Raw genomic sequence first — 21,637 nt, forward strand, 5'->3', positions numbered from 1 at the left:
GGTGGCTGGAGATTCTTCCGCAGGTACCATTGTGGAGGTCGCAAAGGATCCTGCTAGTATGTCCCAGGAGGATATGCAGATGTCCACTTCGGGCGAAGGGAGGGAACCCAGACTCATTGTCTTTGAAAGCCCTCGAGGCATTACACAAATCCTGATTCGTGAGGATGTCCCTAGTAATATTGTTGAATGCAGGCCAACATTGGGTCCCTCGTCCTTCCATCATATGGAACCAATAAAGAATTGGCAGGAAACCAAGCATTCTTCTCCTCCTCAAGAGCAAGCCACTGATTGGCAAGCCTTTTCTGAAGGGCTGTTTAATGCCTTCATGGCCCTTAGGCAATCCACAGGAGTTTCTCCAGTTTTTCCCACAAAAAAAGGATCAGACTTGAGGACCCCTGATGAGGAAGACTCTTCTGGGGATGAGTCTTTAGCTTACTCAGCCCAAATGTCTTCTCCACTGGGATATGCTTCCTCAGAGGAGGAATCAAATGGGATTGACTCTCCAGGGGAAGATATTACCTTTGGAGAGACCACTGTGAAGATGAAAGAATTTTTCAAGTGCAACTGCACCCAGGTCTCAGACATACAAAAAAGGTATTTTTTACAGATGAATTCTCCTTCCCCATTTGCAGTACCTCCTGTGATTCCAGCCTTCTTGGATGCCTTTTCCTCTGCTACTAAGTGTCCAGACTCTCAATCATCTGCCCAAAAAAGGCCAGACAGGTTCTATAAAGTGTCAGAGGATTGTAACTTTTTGTTTAAGTGCCCTTCTGCAGACCCAGCTACAGTCTCAGTGACTGCAGATAAAACCTCTAAGCTTTTGCCTTACACCTCCTTTCTACCCTTGGACAAGGAGAGCAAAATTATGGAGAGGTTGGGGAAAATGTATATACTTTGGCCACTCTGGCCTTCAGGGCCATTAACTACCAGACCTACATGGCTAAATATTCTTTAGCCCTCATATCTCAAGCCACTAAGCTCCTTTCTGAGCTTCCAGACTTTAAGTTAAATCCCAGCTTACTTCCATTTTAGATTTCTCTGCCCAAGCAACACTTCATTCTGTTAAATGCAGCTGTAATGCAGAGGAAGCATCTGCCAGAGCAGCTGCATCTGGCTCTGTACTTTGGAGATACTCTTGGCTGAGACTCCAGCCACTACCAGATGACATTAAAGCTAAAATTGTGGATGCTCAACTAGATTTCAAGGCCTTGTTTGGATCTGCAGAACTTTTTAAGTCCTTGCAAGAAAAAGGCAAGGAGCTCCAGGACCGTAAACGTATATTTATGTCACCAGTTCCAAGATTTCAAATGAACTACTCCTCTAAGACCGGTTACCTATTAGAAAATCGAAGTTAGGTGTGGAAAGGGAAGATTTCCCTTTCCTACACTGTAGCACAATCTCGAAGTTGGTATATTTAAGTAGCAGGGGGTGTGGGGGGTGCAGGGGGGCTTGCCCCCCTGCCTACACCCTTTACTTTTTTTTTTTATGTTAATTTTGACTAATTCGAATTTCCAATTGTTCGATCATTAAAGGTTGACCTTTAGTGATTCGGACAATTGGAAATTCGATGTACAAATAGGAACCTTCTAAGACCACCTTTGTAAGGAAGCCTTCTAGACCACCTTCTTCCAAAAGCAAAAAAAGGAGCCAGAAAGCCCTACTCTGCCAATTCTACTACTTCTACGTCTGCTGCTCAGAAACAGCCCTTTCCAAGCAAGCCAGGTAGTCAGTGACTACCTACCTATTTGCAGTCAGCCCCCCCCCCCCCATTCTTTCATATTTCCATGTCCCTCCCTTCTTGGAAACAAATCACCCAAGACTCCTTGGTTGTATCCATTATCCTCATAGGATACTTTATGGTATGGAAGACTCCTCCTACCTTCAGGGGTATTCCACAACATCCAAAAGATCAATTGACATTCTCTCCTCAGGTAATTCATACCTTTATCACTCAGGGTACCATTTAAGAGGCACCACCTTGCCAAATAGGTTATACTCAAGAATGTTCCTAGTCCCCAGAAAGGATGGTCCTTGGAGGCCCATTCTAGACCTGTCCCATCTAAGCAGCTTCTTAAAAGTACCTTCCTTTCACATGTTTTCCTTAAATACTTGCTCCCTCTCATTCTTCCATAGGCCTTTATGAAGTCCCTGGACATCAAGGATGCCTACCTTCACATCCCCATTCATCCTAGTTTCTGTATTCGCTATTGCTTCCTCACATTTTCAGTTTACTGCTTTGCGTTTTGGTCTATCTACGGCACCAAGGGTCTCCACAAAATACTTAGCTTCTGTCATTGCTTTTTGCAGACTTAAGGGAATTCAGATCTTCCCTTACCTGGACAACCTCCTCCTCCATGCTCATTCTCCAGACCTACCTCTTCAAAACCTTCACTTTACAATATCTCTTCTGGAAAGGGTAGGATTCACTATCACTTTCCAAAAATCATCTCTCACTCCTTCACAGGACCTTGTCTTCCAAGGATGCAGAATTCGAACAGGCAAGATGTTGGCTTCATTGCCTCCTCAGAAGGTCTTGTCTTTGACCTCTTATTTCCAAGCCATCATTTCACTTCAGTCTCTAACTGCCATGGAGTTCCTCCATGTACTGGACTTCATGGCATCCACTATTTCCATGCTACCTCTAGCCAAACTTCACATGTGGATATTCCAGTTGTATCTCAGGTCACTTTGGATGCAACATACTCCTCTACTAGATTTTGTGATCGCTGACCTTCCTTGCTTGGAAAAAGAGTTGGAGTGGTGGATCCAATAGGTGTCCTTGAATCCAGGACTTCACTACAACCCCCCTTCTGTCTTAAGAGTTGTTCATGGATGCCTCGGATGTGGGATGGGGGCAACCTTTGCCTCTTGGAAAGTGTGGCCTCCTTCCCAATTGAAGGAACACATAAATATAAAGGTAATGAGAGCTCTCATTTTTGCCCTGCTAACTTTTCATCCTCTTTTTCAACCAGGTCCATTAAAGTGGTTTGCAGACAGCACCACAGTTCTGTGGTATATCAACAAGCAGAGGTGGGACCAAGTCATATCTCCTGTGCAGGATGGCTCTCAAGGTTTGGGAGTTGGCAGCTCAATGTCAGCTGACTCTGCAGGCAGTTTACATCCCTTCCAGTCAGAATGTTGTGGCAAACACATTGAGCAGGACCATGACTCAATCCCACAAATGGATGCTGCACATGGATGTGTTTCTGGACATTATACACTAGTTGGTACTCTGCAAATAGATCTGTTTGACTCCCTTCTGAAGAGACAACTTCCAAAAGTTTTGTGCCAAAGTTCCCGACCCTCAGGCATGGAAGATGGGCACCCTATCATTCCCTTGGAGGGGGATGTTTCTCTTCCTCTTGCCCCGTGATGCTTACTTGTTTGTTTCCTGGATGTGTGTTTTTTAGGCTGGTTTTCTGAGGATGGTACATGCCAGCGTCTGCTATAGACCTGACTTCATTTTTTGACTGATATTGGATGGGATCCTGTGTGCAACCTTACAGCAGATTTAGACTTTTGTATACTGGCTGGATGTTCAGGGCAGCATGAGGCAGACTCCCTCATGTTATGAATACTGCAACATATAGAAGAGAAGGATTTCTATGGTTATGGTAAGAGTTTACACAACTAACATATATGTTTGTATGTCTATATATGGGTGAACTTCCTGTTGCCCATCTACTTGTCAAGATTTCTCTTAGAGGGCCAGTGAAGTGCTCTGCTTGAGGTGAATAGGAAGTTTGTTCCAGAGTATGGGAAGTCTCTGGGTTAGGAACCTGTCCCTCCAGCATGTTCTGTTTATTGTGGTAATGAGGTTTAGGTCCCTGGAGCATGTGGCATGGAGGGATTGGGATTTCTTTAGGTGTAGCATATCTAGCAGCTCTGGGTCAGACATGGTTTTGTAAGTCAAGCAGAGGTTGCCTCTAAGCAGGCAATACAAGACAGAGTATAGCTGGAGTTATTTGAATCTGTCCATACAGGGCATGTGTCCAAGGCCTAAGATCCTCTTAGTGAGGTATTTTTGTGGCCTTTCCAGTTGTTGTGTGTGTCTAGTGAGGTACATACCAAATGGGGTGTTGTATTCTGTAATGGGTCTAATGAGGGATGTGTAGAGAGAGATTATGACCTCTTTCTTCCTGGATGAGAAATATTTTGTAATGAGATGCCCCACATAGAAGGACTTTGACTACAGTGGCATTGTGGTTATCAAAGGAGAGGTTGCTGTGAACCTGTGTCCCCATGTCTCTTATCACACCTTTGGTGTTTAGTGGACTACCGCCTGTGTGGTAGTTCATTGGCACCAAAGTTTTCCCGAAGTGAATGACTTTTTGGCATTGAGCTTAAGGACATGGTTCTGGCACCAGTCATTGGTGTCAGTGAGGCCTTTTTGTAGAATGTGTACATCAGCTGGAGAATCAATAATGGCTCCCAGTTTGCAATCATCTGCAAACTTGGTCATCCAGACTCCCTTTGTGTTGGCTTGAACTTCAGAAAAGTAGATGACAAATAGGAGATGACCTAGGACTGATCCCTATGGGACACCACTTGTAACTGGTCGGTAGTCAGATTTGGAGTCCGCTACTTTCACAGTGTGGGTTCTGTCAGTGAGCCAGTTGGCAACCCAGCTTATGACATAGGGGTTTATGCCTAGTTTAGTGAGTCTGTCTATGATTCCTGAGTGAGGGATGGTGTCGAAGGCCCCGGCAAGGTCTAGGTAGGGTGTGTGGACTACCGTGCCCTCATCCACAGCTCTGGTGACAGACTCGAAGAAGTCTATCAGGTTGAACAGGCATGATCTACCTTTCATAAACCCAAACGGCGTGGGGTCCAGAGTTTGGAGATTCTCTGTGTCCTTATTTATAAGGTCCATGATGATGCACTCCATAGCCTTACATGTCACACTTGTCAGACTAATGAGGCAGTAGTTCCCCCCTTTGTGGAGTGGGATGACCATAGCATTGCGCCATTCGGTAGGAACAAAGCCTGAAATGAGGTTGTGATTGAACAGGGTACTCAGGTGTGGTGCCAGTTCACTTTGTAATTCATGTAGAACACAGCTAGGGATATTATCAGGTCCCATGGAAGCTGTATTCTTGGCTTTGGACAGTGCGTTTTTTACCTGTATAGCTGTGATAATAGGGACTTGGCATTCCTCAGGTATTGTGATAGGCCCTTAAGGGGGTGAAAGGGGGGTAATGTTTGCACTGAACCTGTCAGCCAATATGTTGGAAATATCAGTTGGTTCTGTATATGTATTGCCATTGTGCTGTAACTCGGAGCAGATCTGAGTATTGCCATGTAGATTCTTGACATAACTATGTAATGCCTTGTGGTTGTCTTTAGAATCTGCAGCAATTGTGTTTTTGTAGCTAGCTTTAGAGGATTTGATGATGGATCTCAGTTTTTTGCTGAGGCTAACAAGGGAGTTTTTCCAGTCCTGGGAATTCACCCTTTTCTGCAACATTTTTCCTTCGGTTGTAGAGTTTGTTTATGGTGGGGGACCACCAGATTGGCTTCTGTTTTTTTGGAGGAGAGCTTCTTGTTTCTGTTTGGTATGGCCTGTTCCATGCACTTGTGTATGTGCTCATACAGTGTATCGGTGTATGATTCAGCAGTCATGCACCTGTTTTCCATTTGCATGAGTGTCGTGAAGTTAGCCACCTCTGTTTTTAGAAGCCCCAAATTGGCTTGGGGGAAGTTTTTTTTATGGTTGTTTCCTTTGGGGGGGGGGGGGGGGGATGTGGATATCCACGGTGATTAGCTTGTGGACAGATCTGACCAGGGAGGAGTTGATTACTGGTGTAGAGCAACGGTTGCATATGTTATTAATGGCCAGGTCAAGGATGTTTCTACCTCTGGTGAGGGTAAGAATGAGTTGGTCCAGGGCGTTGGAATAAATGAATTCCAGAAAACGTTGAGCAAGTGTGTTGGTACATGAGTAATTTTCCCAGTTAATGGAATCTCCAAGTATAAGGGTGTTGGATTGTACCCTAATATTTTCCATTGTGGTTAGGAATGTGGAGTGGAAGTCTTGGGACATGTGGAGATCTATAGCAGGCTACAACCTGGATTGCAGTTTTTCCCATTGTTAGTTGTACTTGAAGTATCTCTGATGCGTTATGTTGGGCTACTAGTCTAGATGTGTGAATACACACACACACACACACACATTTTATATATATAAAATAGTGTATGTATATGTGTGTGTATATATATATATATATATATATATATATATATATATATATATATATATATATATATACACACACACAATGTATTTATATATATATGTATATATATATATATATATATATATATATATATATATATATATATTTATATATATATATATATATATATATATATGTGTGTGTGTTTTTCCCACACATACACACACATGTAGATGTATATGTGTGTGTATATATATATATATATATATATATATATATATATATATATATATATATGTAATATGTGTGTGTGTGTGTGTGTGTGTGTCGGGGTGCAGAGTCAATGCCAGCTTGACTGTCCTGGTTGAGGGAAAGCTGTGTAGGCCTACTACAATGGCAGCATTAAGAGCCTGAGCTCCATGCAGCGAGTGGTATACCAGTTGGTTGAGAGTTTGTACGTTCATGTAAGCTTGCTTGCACCCCCAGAAGGCGGTAGTTATGGAAATCCCAAGGCTGCTGCAGAGTGGTAAGGGGTTAGTGCACATGCCCTGATTGCAGTGTGGTGCTGTATCTGCATTTTTATTCTCCTCACTGGCTGCAGATACAGATTAGGTTGAGGCAGGTGGAAACAGAGTTGGGTGCAGTACACCTAATGAATGATGAAAGAAACAGGTAGCAGCTTATAGCCAGCTGCTGGGTGGACGAGGAGGAAAGCAAAAAAAACATTGGTTAGAGGAAAGGTTTAGTAGTGGAACTTTACTTTTTATACAAGATTTTAGAAAATGAGGTAAAATATTTGCTTTGTGTTTGTGTCAAAGAATTTATTAATACTATAATTGCAGACGGACTGTTTTTTTTTTCATTTTTCAGGAATAAAAGATATGCCATTTCAAATGCCTGTAATTAGACTGTAACTCGTTTTCGCTTCTGAGAATGAACTGAAATGCACTTTTATTTAATACATATTCTACATATAATAAAAAATGTAGCACAAGAGCAAAAGCAAGGGTCAAATCTTATATTCAAAGCCAGATACTTTTATTAGAAAACAATGGATAAGCGCTTTCGCTAAAAAATAGCTTCATCAGATCACAATGTTTGCTTAACATAGACAGTTTAAATACTAAAGCACATGGTGAGTACAATTCAAATGAACCAATCATCATCACACATCAATTAGTTCACTTAACATTTAAAGCAGCAAATACAAAAGTATATCAGTGCATTCATTACTGCTATTAATCATATAAAAAAAATATATATATAAAAAACTAACTCCATTTAAAAAAGCGCATCCTTTGAATACAACAAATGATAGTATAAAACTTTAATAAAAGTTTTCTTGTTGTTAAAATGCATTATAAAAGTATTTATATATATATCTATTACAATTTAAAAATGACTAAATATTCTCATATCTTTATGTGCCTGCGTTTTCTAAGTACAGGTTTGATAGAGACTTTGTCATTTAGTCCTGAGCCTCTATCTGCTCTTAGCAAAATAATCCAGTTGTTTTCCTTCTCCTCTGTATATGTCATTATGTTACCTCCTCTTGCATTAGGTTCTATTACTTCTAGTACCCTAAATTGAAATTCATGTTGAGTGTTGTGTAAGACAGTGTGCTTGGCTAAAGCATTCTGTGTATTACTTTTTCTGATGTTATAAATATGCTCTCTTATCCTGTCACGTAGTGGGCGGTTCATCTTACCCGCATAAAATGATGAACATATTTTGCAAACTGCCAGGTAAACAACGTTAGGTGTCATACAATTCGCATGTGTTCTAAAATAAAATGTTTTACCATTATCTGGATGGATAAATGTGGTATTGCTGTCAGTATAACAACAAAAATTACAATGACCACATTTTTCTGTATGTCCTGAACTAACATGCTGTATAGCTTTCTTAGGATAACAGAGGAGTCTTTTTAAGTTGTTTCTGTTCCTATATATAAAAGAGGGTTCTTTGCCAACTATGTCAGAAATCTCTTCATCAGCCTTTAGTATATCCCAATGTTTACATATGATATTCTTGACTTCAAATAAGTCTGTTGTATAACTTGTTGCAAATTTGACATTCAAGGGTGTCGAAGAAATATCAGTTCTAATGATATCCTGTTCTGGACCAAAATAAGGTTTACCTCTAGCATCACGTGAATTGAGGGCTTCAGTAGTGTATTGATCTATTTCACTAATTTTGTAGCCCCTATTCTTTAATCTATTTTGTAAACATGACAGATCTTTTTCTAAGCCTATTTCTGACGAATTTAGCCTAGAACATCTTAAAGATTGTCCTTTAATTATATTTTTAAAAATGTGGGGTGGGTGCATACTTGTCCTATGTAGTAACATGTTGCTGTGACAAGGTTTCCGATATACCCCTGTGTTGATGAGACCATTGTGTAAATAAACATCTAGGAACACCACTTTCTCATAGAAGTATTGCATAGTGAATTTCAAACAATTTGTCAAGCTATTCATGATGTTTAAAAACTTTTCTAAGTTATCTACTGTTCCATTCCATAGAAAAAAGACATTGTCTATAAATCTACGAAAGAAGATGACATATTCCTTAAAAAACTTTTCTTTAAACAAAACTTCTTGTTCCCATAATGCTAGAAACATGTTGGCGTAGCTGTTGGCACAAGGAGTGCCCATTGCTACGCCTTCATGTAGCTTAAAAATCTTATCATCAAACATAAACATGTTATTATAAAGCACAAGTTCAAGAAAATGGACAATCAGATCTATCAACAATTCAGAATAGTCACTACATTCTTTTAAATAATTCGTGACAAAAGTTAAACCTAGTTCATTGGGTATTACAGTGAACAAGGACTGTATATCTAGGGTGACAAAATAACAAGCATTAATATTGTCACAATGTGTGATGCATTCATAGAGGTCTACCAAAAATTGCTTTGTGTCACGTAAGACAAATTTATTTTTATTCAAAATGGGTCTTAAATGCTTCTCTATGAATACTGATAAATGTTCAGTAACCCACCCTCTTCCAGATACAATGGGCCTCATTGGTGGGTTACTTAAGTCTTTATGTAACTTAGGAAGTCCATAAATTAGAGGCAACATTGGTTTCTCAACCATAAGGTATTCATAGGTATTTCTATCAATTAAATTACTTTTGTAAATATCAGTAAGGGTATCAGATACATACCTACAGGTGTCATGAACATCTGATGTATTAATGATACCATAAAATTTGTCTTGTAACATATCATGCATAGCATTCATGTAATGTTCTTTGTCCAGGACAACAACACCAGAACCTTTATCTGCTGGCCTAACTACAATATTCTTATTTAATTGCAGGTTATTCAAGCTTTTTCTTTCATTGAATGTTAAATTATCTGATTTCTTTAATTTATTATATGTCTTAGTTTCATAGTAGTGATGCAACTCTTCCTCAGTTACTTTCAAAAAAGCCTCTACTAGAGGGTGATTTACAGGTACATAATCACTAAGATTCTTGAATATAGGGCCTTCTCTGACAGTGCTATCCTTATCCCTGAAATTATATTTCAACATTAAATTTCTACAAAATATTCTTAAATCCATAATTGTATCAGTAAGGCAGCCAGTTGTCTTGGTATATAATTCAGGCCCTTACTTAACAAAGAGATGTCAGAGTCAGTTAATTCAACAGAAGAAAGGTTGAACACTACCTTTTCTTTACCCACATTTTCTTTATCGTGGTATTGTGTAGAGAGTCTTCTGACAATTTCCTCTTTTGCCTTCCCTGCTCATGGAAGCGTGACCTCCTTGGGCCTTTGTCCATGCCGCGGGTAAAGGAGAGTTAAATTGGCATCAGCTACATGCTGATTAGCTTCCTTTGTTTTAGGTCGAACTGCTGGCTCTGAAGTAACTGAAGGTTTGTTCTTGACAACATTAACTTCAGGGTATAGATTAATGCTTTCCTGTGCGCTGGAATGCACTAACCTAATTACATCATTAGAATCATTTAATTCATTGCAAGGTGCATCACTTATTGCAATCTCTATATTATTATTTGTATTTACAATACTAGATCTCTCTTCTTCATTACTATCAGGTTGTGAGCCATAAGTAGATTTGCTATTATCTAAACCATTCAAATTAACATTATTAGGCATATTCAGACTGTCAGGAACATCTGTAGAGAACGCTGAACCTCTATTACTACCAGCATTTCTCGTATATGTATTAGTTACATTCATTCTAGTAGGTTGTACAGTATTAACATTTGTCTGACCCTCATATACATTAGTAGCTAGTCTATCATTGTTATGTCTCTGCCAAACAAACACTTGACCTAGTTTAAAATCATTCAAGTCACGTATCACTTTATTTCTTTTTTGTTGCAAAGTTTCCGATCATAGGCGGAAACACAGTCAAGTAAATTTTCAAATAGTGGATATACGATATTTTCAGGAAAGTCAGTAAATAAGTGTTTTTGTTTAGAATTAATTGAGTCAGTTAGTTTCTTTTCCTCAGGACTAAAAGTCAATCAAGAGCTTGAGATACTCACGACTGGTCTCTAAGTTGATGCGCTGCCAACGCGCTAACAGTTCTGGAAAGTCAATGCCTTGGCTAGGCATACAGAATACTCTCAAACCACGAGGCACTATATGGTGGTCAAGGCAGTATCGGAAATGGGCACGCTGTGCCTGTAAACGTTTTAGTTTAAGGAAGTCCTTCTCAATGTCGTCCAGCGCTCGGTAAAGCGCCTGCATGTCTACTGTCGCTCCGTTGACGTCAGCTGAGCTTGCTTCATCAAGCACAAACCAAGAAGGGTTGGAAATTCCATTCAAATATTTACGAAATCTGGTTTCGAGTGTTTCTCTGCCCCGGTGTTCACTTCTGGGCACATAATCTAATTCTATGCTTGACATTTTCTCGATAGTCACAAAATTAGCGTTGTAGTAGACAAAAATGGCAACAGCACAGTATGAAAGTCACCTTACTCCATTGTGAGCAGTAAGAACTAAAGTAAAAAGTCAAAAAATCCAAAATACTGCTCTCACTGGTAAATGCTCTTGTGGAAACAACCAGTAAATATATAATAAAAAATGTAGCACAAGAGCAAAAGCAAGGGTCAAATTTTATATTCAAAGCCAGATACTTTTATTAGTAAAACAATGGATAAGCGCTTTCACTAAAAAATAGCTTCATCAGATCACAATGTTTGCTTAACATAGACAGTTTAAATACTAAAGCACATGGTGAGTACAATTCAAATGAACCAATCATCATCACACATCAATTAGTTCACTTAACATTTAAAGCAGCAAATACAAAAGTATATCAGTGCATTCATTACTGCTATTAATCATATAAAAAAAAAAAAAAAATATATATATATATATATATATATATATATATATATATATATATATATATATAAAAATATATATAAAAACTAACTCCATTTAAAAAAGCGCATCCTTTGAATACAACAAATGATAGTATAAAACTTTAATAAAAGTTTTCTTGTTGTTAAAATGCATTATAAAAATTATTTATATATATATCTATTACAATTTAAAAATGACTAAATATTCTCATATCTTTATGTGCCTGCGTTTTCTAAGTACAGGTTTGATAGAGACTTTGTCATTTAGTCCTGAGCCTCTATCTGCTCTTAGCAAAATAATCCAGTTGTTTTCCTTCTCCTCTGTATATGTCATTATGTTACCTCCTCTAGCATTAGGTTCTATTACTTCTAGTACCCTAAATTGAAATTCATGTTGAGTGTTGTGTAAGACAGTGTGCTTGGCTAAAGCATTCTGTGTATTACTTTTTCTGATGTTATAAATATGCTCTCTTATCCTGTCACGTAGTGGGCGGTTCGTCTTACCCACATAAAATGATGAACATATTTTGCAAACTGCCAGGTAAACAACGTTAGGTGTCATACAATTCGCATGTGTTCTAAAATAAAATGTTTTACCATTATCTGGATGGATAAATGTGGTATTGCTGTCAATATAACAACAAAAATTACAATGACCACATTTTTCTGTATGTCCTGAACTAACATGCTGTATAGCTTTCTTAGGATAACAGAGGAGTCTTTTTAAGTTGTTTCTGATATGATATTCTTGACTTCAAATAAGTCTGTTGTATAACTTGTTGCAAATTTGACATTCAAGGGTGTCGAAGAAATATCACTTCTAATGATATCCTGTACTGGACCAAAATAAGGTTTACCTCTAGCATCACGTGAATTGAGGGCTTCAGTAGTGTATTGATCTATTTCACTAATTTTGTAGCCCCTATTCTTCAATTATATCCTATGTAAACATTGGGATATACTAAAGGCTGATGAAGAGATTTCTGACATAGTTGGCAAAGAACCCTCTTTTATATATAGGAACAGAAACAACTTAAAAAGACTCCTCTGTTATCCTAAGAAAGCTATACAGCATGTTAGTTCAGGACATACAGAAAAATGTGTTCATTGTAATTTTTGTTGTTATATTGACAGCAATACCACATTTATCCATCCAGATAATGGTAAAACATTTTATTTTAGAACACATGCGAATTGTATGACATCTAACGTTGTTTACCTGGCAGTTTGCAAAATATGTTCATCATTTTATGTGGGTAAGACGAACCGCACCACGTGACAGGATAAGAGAGCATATTTATAACATCAGAAAAGTAATACACAGAATGCTTTAGCCAAGCACACTGTCTTACACAACACTCAACATGAATTTCAATTTAGGGTACTAGAAGTAATAGAACCTAATGCAAGAGGAGGTAACATAATGACATATACAGAGGAGAAGGAAAACAACTGGATTATTTTGCTAAGAGCAGATAGAGGCTCAGGACTAAATGACAAAGTCTCTATCAAACCTGTACTTAGAAAACGCAGGCACATAAAGATATGAGAATATTTAGTCATTTTTAAATTGTAATAGATATATATATATATAAATAATTTTTATAATGCATTTTAACAACAAGAAAACTTTTATTAAAGTTTTATACTATCATTTGTTGTATTCAAAGGATGCGCTTTTTTAAATGGAGTTAGTTTTTTATATATATATTTATATATATATATATATATATTTTTTTTTTATATGATTAATAGCAGTAATGAATGCACTGATATACTTTTGTATTTGCTGCTTTAAATGTTAAGTGAACTAATTGATGTGTGATGATGATTGGTTCATTTGAATTGTACTCACCATGTGCTTTAGTATTTAAACTGTCTATGTTAAGCAAACATTGTGATCTGATGAAGCTATTTTTAGCGGCGCTTATCCATTGTTTTACTAATAAAAGTATCTTGCTTTGAATATAAGATTTGACCCTTGCTTTTGCTCTTGTGCTACATTTTTTATTATATATTTACTGGTTGTTTCCACAAGAGCATTTACCAGTGAGAGCAGTATTTTGGATTTTTTGACTTTTTACTTTAGTTCTTACTGCTCACAACGGAGTAAGGTGACTTTCATACTGTGCTGTTGCCATTTTTGTCTACTACAACGCTAATTTTGTGACTATCGAGAAAATGTCAAGCATAGAATTAGATTATGTGCCCAGAAGTGAACACCGGGGCAGAGAAACACTCGAAACCAGATTTCGTAAATATTTGAATGGAATTTCCAACCCTTCTTGGTTTGTGCTTGATGAAGCAAGCTCAGCTGACGTCAACGGAGCGACAGTAGACATGCAGGCGCTTTACCGAGCGCTGGACGACATTGAGAAGGACTTCCAAACTAAAGCGTTTACAGGCACAGCGTGCCATTTCGATACTGTCTTGACCACCATATAGTGCCTCGTGGTTTGAAAGTATTCTGTATGCCTAGCCAAGGCACTGACTTTCCAGAACTGTTAGCGCGTTGGCAGCGCATCAACTTAGAGACCAGACGTGAGTATCTCAAGCTCTTGATTGACTTTTAGTCCTGAGGAAAAGAAACTAACTGACTCAATTAATTCTAAACAAAACACTTATTTACTGACTTTCCTGAAAATATCGTATATCCACTATTTGAAAATTTACTTGACTGTGTTTCCGCCTATGATCGGAAACTTTTGCAACAAAAAAGAAATAAAGTGATACGTGACTTGAATGATTTTAAACTAGGTCAAGTGTTTGTTTGGCAGAGACATAACAATGATAGACTAGCTACTAATGTATATGAGGGTCAGACAAATGTTAATACTGTACAACCTACTAGAATGAATGTAACTAATACATATACGAGAAATGCTGGTAGTAATAGAGGTTCAGCGTTCTCTACAGATGTTCCTGACAGTCTGAATATGCCTAATAATGTTAATTTGAATGGTTTAGATAATAACAAATCTACTTATGGCTCACAACCTGATAGTAATGAAGAAGAGAGATCTAGTATTGTAAATACAAATAATAATATAGAGATTGCAATAAGTGATGCACCTTGCAATGAATTAAATGATTCTAATGATGTAATTAGGTTAGTGCATTCCAGCACACAGGAAAGCATTAATCTATACCCTGAAGTTAATGTTGTTAAGAACAAACCTTCAGTTACTTCAGAGCCAGCAGTTAGACCTAAAACAAAGGAAGCTAATCAGCATGTAGCTGATGCCAATTTAACTCTCCCTTTACCCGTGCGCATGGACAAAGGCCCAAGGAGGTCACGTTCCATGAGCAGGGGAAGGCAAAAGAGGAAATTGTCAGAAGACTCTCTACACAATACCACGATAAAGAAAATGTGGGTAAAGAAAAGGTAGTGTTCAACCTTTCTTCTGTTGAATTAACTGACTCTGACATCTCTTTGTTAAGTAAGGGCCTGAATTATATACGAGACAACTGGCTGCCTTACTGATACAATTATGGATTTAAGAATATTTTGTAGAAATTTAATGTTGAAATATAATTTCTGGGATAAGGATAGCACTGTCAGAGAAGGCCCTATATTCAAGAATCTTAGTGATTATGTACCTGTAAATCACCCTCTAGTAGAGGCTTTTTTGAAAGTAACTGAGGAAGAGTTGCATCACTACTATGAAACTAAGACATATAATAAATTAAAGAAATCAGATAATTTAACATTCATTGAAAGAAAAAGCTTGAATAACCTGCAATTAAATAAGAATATTGTAGTTAGGCCAGCAGATAAAGGTTCTGGTGTTGTTGTCCTGGACAAAGAACATTACATGAATGCTATGCATGATATGTTACAAGACAAATTTTATGGTATCATTAATACATCAGATGTTCATGACACCTGTAGGTATGTATCTGATACCCTTACTGATATTTACAAAAGTAATTTAATTGATAGAAATACCTATGAATACCTTATGGTTGAGAAACCAATGTTGCCTCTAATTTATGGACTTCCTAAGTTACATAAAGACTTAAGTAACCCACCAATGAGGCCCATTGTATCTGGAAGAGGGTGGGTTACTGAACATTTATCAGTATTCATAGAGAAGCATTTAAGACCCATTTTGAATAAAAATAAATTTGTCTTCGTGACACAAAGCAATTTTTGGTAGACCTCTATGAATGCATCACACATTGTGACAATATTAATGCTTGTTATTTTGTCACCCTAGATATACAGTCCTTGTTCACTGTAATACCCAATGAACTAGGTTTAACTTTTGTCACAAATTATTTAAAAGAATGTAGTGACTATTCTGAATTGTTGATAGATCTGATTGTCCATTTTCTTGAACTTGTGCTTTATAATAACATGTTTATGTTTGATAAGATTTTTAAGCAACATGAAGGCATAGCAATGGGCACTCCTTGTGCCAACAGCTACGCCAACATGTTTCTAGCATTTTGGGAACAAGAAGTTTTGTTTAAAGAAAAGTTTTTTAAGGAATATGTCATCTTCTTTCGTAGATTTGTAGCGATGTCTTTTTCTATGGAATGGAACAGTAGATAACTTAGAAAAGTTTTTAAACATCATGAATAGCTTGACAAATTGTTTGAAATTCACTATGCAATACTCCTATGAGAAAGTGGTGTTCCTAGATGTTTATGTAGAAAGGTTACACAATAGTCTCATCAACACAGGGGTATATCGGAAACCTTGTCACAGCAACATGTTACTACATAGGACAAGTATGCACCCACCCCACATTTATAAATAGAATTAAAGGACAATCTTTAAGATGTTCTAGGCTAAATCCGTCAGAAATAGGCTTAGAAAAAGATCTGTCATGTTTACGAAATAGATTAAAGAATAGGGGCTGCAAAATTAGTGAAATAGATCAATACACTACTGAAGCCCTCAATTCACGTGATGCTAGAGGTAAACCTTATTTTGGTCCAGTACAGGATATCATTAGAACTGATATTTCTTCGACACCCTTGAATGTCAAATTTGCAACAAGTTATACAACAGACTTATTTGAAGTCAAGAATATCATATGTAAACATTGGGATATACTAAAGGCTGATGAAGAGATTTCTGACATAGTTGGCAAAGAACCCTCTTTTATATATAGGAACAGAAACAACTTAAAAAGACTCCTCTGTTATCCTAAGAAAGCTATACAGCATGTTAGTTCAGGACATACAGAAAAATGTGGTCATTATAATTTTTGTTGTTATATTGACAGCAATACCACATTTATCCATCCAGATAATGGTAAAACATTTTATTTTAGAACACATGCGAATTGTATGACACCTAACGTTGTTTACCTGGCAGTTTGCAAAATATGTTCATCATTTTATGTGGGTAAGACGAACCGCCCACTACGTGACAGGATAAGAGAGCATATTTATAACATCAGAAAAAGTAATACACAGAATGCTTTAGCCAAGCACACTGTCTTACACAACACTCAACATGAATTTCAATTTAGGGTACTAGAAGTAATAGAACCTAATGCAAGAGGAGGTAACATAATGACATATACAGAGGAGAAGGAAAACAACTGGATTATTTTGCTAAGAGCAGATAGAGGCTCAGGACTAAATGACAAAGTCTCTATCAAACCTGTGCTTAGAAAACGCAGGCACATAAAGATATGAGAATATTTAGTCATTTTTAAATTGTAATAGATATATATATATATAAATAATTTTTATAATGCATTTTAACAACAAGAAAACTTTTATTAAAGTTTTATACTATCATTTGTTGTATTCAAAGGATGCGCTTTTTTAAATGGAGTTAGTTTTTTATATATATATTTATATATATATATATATATATATATATATATATATATATATATTTTTTTTATATGATTAATAGCAGTAATGAATGCACTGATATACTTTTGTATTTGCTGCTTTAAATGTTAAGTGAACTAATTGATGTGTGATGATGATTGGTTCATTTGAATTGTACTCACCGTGTGCTTTAGTATTTAAACTGTCTATGTTAAGCAAACATTGTGATCTGATTAAGCTATTTTTTAGTGAAAGCGCTTATCCATTGTTTTACTAATAAAAGTATCTGGCTTTGAATATAAGATATGACCCTTGCTTTTGCTCTTGTGCTACATTTTTTATTATATATTTACTGGTTGTCTCCACAAGAGCATTTACCAGTGAGAGCAGTAGTTTGGATTTTTTGACTTTTTACATATTCTACATACACTTCTTTAACCTTCATTTACAAATTGAAACTGCTGCTTGACAAAGCATGCTACTGAACTGAATTGAGTTATTTGATTTCTAATTAGATCAGCATGTGAGGCAGCTTCAGTTTTCTGTGATGAAGAATTTATAGAAAAAAAAACACCTTGCATTTTTGGATGACAGAGGGTAAAGTGCACCAGAAGCACTATTTAAAATAAACATGCAGTATTGGTTACTCAGTGTAACAGAGAATGTTATCCTCTTTAGGACACTGTTTACAACAGAGGTGACTTGAATCTGAGATCTGTACAAAGTGTCCTTTTATTCAGAATATTTGAATAGTAAAGCTTTTGCTGCTTCTTAGATATATTCATAACTCTAAATTAGATTCTTGTATAATTTGCTATATAAAGTAGCATTGTTTTGCTCTGTCTCACTTGCCATTTTAGACTGAATTTCTGAGAGCAGGTTGATACAGATCCTGAGCAGTCTGCTGACACAGTAAGGCAGACTCAGTGACAACATCAATGAACACAGCAGGCAACATGTGAATTTGCTGTAATGGATTACCGAATCATATGTGCAGTAGGGTGGGAGAGGGCAGGAAAAGATAATCAATCATAGCACAGCAATGGTTTGGCAGCAACGTTAAGTAGATGCCCCTTCTGGCAAAGTAAACAGAGAATGGGGTACTTGACTTAAGAGGGCTGCATTTCTTTTATTAGGACATTAAGTACAATGGAGAACTTGAGAAGAGTTGTAACAGGTATGACTGTAGGTTCTACAGATGTGTAGTGCTATACATGTATTCCTGGATGTTAGCAAAATGTCTTGTGTATTCCTGGACTGCATTGACAACTGTCCCTAGCAATGCTTTCCTCCTTGTAGGTCGGTGTATATGTGTGTATGCACACATGTATAAGTGCATGCATGCATATGTCTGTCATCACATTACACAGCTTGCTGGGGCTGGGAATTTCTCTTAAGTCACTACTCCACTCCAGTGGTTAGCACTTCATTCTTTGTGCCTGGCAGTATGTGCAGTTGCTTTCACGCTGGTCCATTCATTGATCAGGGGTCAGTGTCTTTTGTCTCTGTGTATGTTGTTGGCTGCCAGTCAGAGTTTGCAATTCATCATAGTCATTACAGGTTTAACGGTAACAAATCTTTTATTTTATGCTACTTCTGATGTACACTAGGTACTTTGCCGCATATTGGGCAGTGTAAGTACCAGAATTCTAATAAAATTAGTTTCTTCTGAAACAGAATTACTTTAGAGTTTCTTCAATTACAGAACTCAAGACTGCATTCTTATTAAATGTTTGCTTGCATATCCGGAAAGTCCTTGAAACATCCTAAAGGAAACCATAACCTTTAACTAGCATACCTCAATGTCTAGATTGCTTGCTTTGCTAAGATTTAGTCCTCCTGATTCATATTTCCTTAGAAGCGTATGATAACTGTGACTTTTCTTGCATGTGTATATCAATTAAAAAAGGGAAGAGTTGTTTATTTTTAATTCACCATGGAGGTTTTGTCATATCCCTTGATTTTGTAAGAGTGCTGGGACTCCTAGATAATTGTACTTTTTTTGGTTACTGAATAAAATAGCTTAAGTTGTGTACATGACAGGCACCTTTCTGACTGATTTTACATTTTGCAAAATGTTTTGTTGAGTTAGCTTCTTATTTTACTTTTAAACTAAAGCAGTTATTTTAAGGCTATGTCTTTCTCTTTCAATTAAATCAAATTTTTTCATTCGTCTGCTTGTCTTTATGAACTCTGCAGAAAAGGCATAAAATTGTGTGCTGTTGTACAGACAATTCATATTAAGAAAGCCTAGGATATATGAGGAGGTTAGCATTCTATACTTTTTAAAAATTAAGTCCACAAAGCATTCTTTCCATATATTAATATATAATAAATGTTAAATCTGCTACACTTTCAATGTATCAGAGTATTTCTTAAAGTATAGTTTGCTGTGATTGGCTTTTATGTTAGCTATGCTGTTATTGACAGTATTTAAAACCTGTAGTCTTAGCTACAGACTATGGTCTTTTTTGACATTCTCTGCATCCTTCTGTAATTTTTAAACATCTTTGTAGTGCTAATATACTGGATAAACAAATGGCTGTATAATGCTGTTCCACTGATCGTTACGTTATGCATATAAAGTTTTATTAAAATGCGCAGTCACATTTATGGGGTACTTTGGCCAATTTTCATTTGCTGCTGTTTTCTGTGCTGTCTAAATAGGCTGAAACAGTCTGTGTCTTTCTTGCTGAAGTACAAGCAATGTGTGCAGTGAAGCCGTGCCTCTAGAATTGTCAAGTTTTTCAGCCACTGGTTGGTGACATCAGTGCATAGTTCTAGTTATAGCAGTCAGCATCTCCTGAACTGGTATACAGCAAGATACTAGCAGTGAGCAGGTGGATTATACTGCTTTGGATCCTTACAGAGACCGCCCTTACCTGTCATCTAATGGGAATAATAGCAAGGGGAGTCCATCAAGGAAGGTGCTTCTGAAGATGGCCTTTCTCAATACTGGAGTATTCATCAGCTTCATGGTTATAATTGATATATGTAATATATTTTTTATTGGTGGATCACAGTTAGACCTCATAATGTATTCCTTGCTGAATGCTGCTTACTTTGTGGAAATAAACCAGGGAAGTAGCATTTACATTGGTTTGCAACATTTACAAGTATTAGCATTCTTTCACAGACTGCTGAAGTGAAACAAGTATGAACATTCGTTCCCAGACTGAAGTAAATATGTTAACTACAAGTATTTTGCTCTGTAGTGCCAATTTAAAGGTGTGCATTTGTTCTTTATGCGATGGATGCATGCACTAATAAATATACTTATTTGCACTTGTGTTGCTTTCAGGTGATAAGGAGGCTACGTGAGCGAGGTGAGCCAGTCAGATTATTTAGTGAAACAGATTATGATGCATTTCAGAGGTTAAGGAAAATAGAAATATTAGCCCCTGAAGTGAACAAGGTGAGTTTGTTTTATGTAATAAAGCTGTTAATTTGTGTCAATTCATTTGTGAATTTTATTTTTTGAATTTTGACTTTTTAAATTTATTCTTTAATTATTTCAAAGGTTTCATTATTAAGTGTGCTGACCTGATTTGCAGCTTAGTTCCAACTGCATGAAGGTGAAGAGGAGTTTGTCTGTTGTGTGTAATGAAATATTTATCAACTGCATATATTTACTTTGGACCCTTTCAGTCATTACATATAATGGTGTTTTCATTTTAATGGAAGAAAGGTTAGCTAATATTTATTTTATTTTATTATAATAACACTTGTTGACCAGGAAAGCCCGACTAGGACAGAACCTATTTTCACGGAAACTTGGTTCAGGGCTGCGGAGAGCACCCCTGCCTTACCAGGCTATACCTCATTCCACACATTCCAACCCAAAAATGAGGTAGGGAAGAGTAATGGTGGTCAAGTCTCTGTCTTCATTAAGGGCAGGCACACCTCCAAACTGGTTTGCCAGCATGACTCACTGGAACTACTCCCAAGTGCAGCTGACAGTTGCCAAGGCACCCATCCAAGTTATAGGTAGCTATAGACCCCCCACCATGACTCAGGACACCCACTCCTCTTATCTGGATCTCCTTGACTCCATCAAGGTACTCCATAACACCCTGATCCTTGGTGACTTCAACTACCCCACCACAGACTGGGTGGCCTATTTTTGCACTAATGCATTCTCTCAACGATTCCTTGAGTTCATCAATTCTAATGCACTAGACCAGCTCGTCTCATCTCCCACAAGGGGAGATAACATTCTGGACTTGGTTCTCACAACTTGGGCCACCACTGCACCACTCCAATAGGATGTTCTTTCATGATGAGATCAGATCATCGGACTGTCTCATTTGCAG

At 37.2% G+C, this 21,637-nt stretch overlaps 1 protein-coding gene across 1 annotated transcript in view; it reads left to right on the forward strand.

Annotated features, from left to right (window-relative positions):
- Window positions 1–21,637, forward strand: part of PRPF18 (pre-mRNA processing factor 18) — a gene marked incomplete in the record, with an annotated part of 376,763 nt that overhangs the window by 130,318 nt on the left and 224,808 nt on the right. The window contains 1 exon segment of the mRNA XM_044087940.1: window positions 20,626–20,739. Coding sequence (XP_043943875.1) covers window positions 20,626–20,739 — 114 coding nt within the window.

This window comes from Protopterus annectens, chromosome 11.part0 (genome assembly GCF_019279795.1).
Source record: "Protopterus annectens isolate FY-2018-M chromosome 11.part0, PAN1.0, whole genome shotgun sequence".
Classification (NCBI taxonomy): Eukaryota; Metazoa; Chordata; order Ceratodontiformes; family Protopteridae; genus Protopterus; species Protopterus annectens.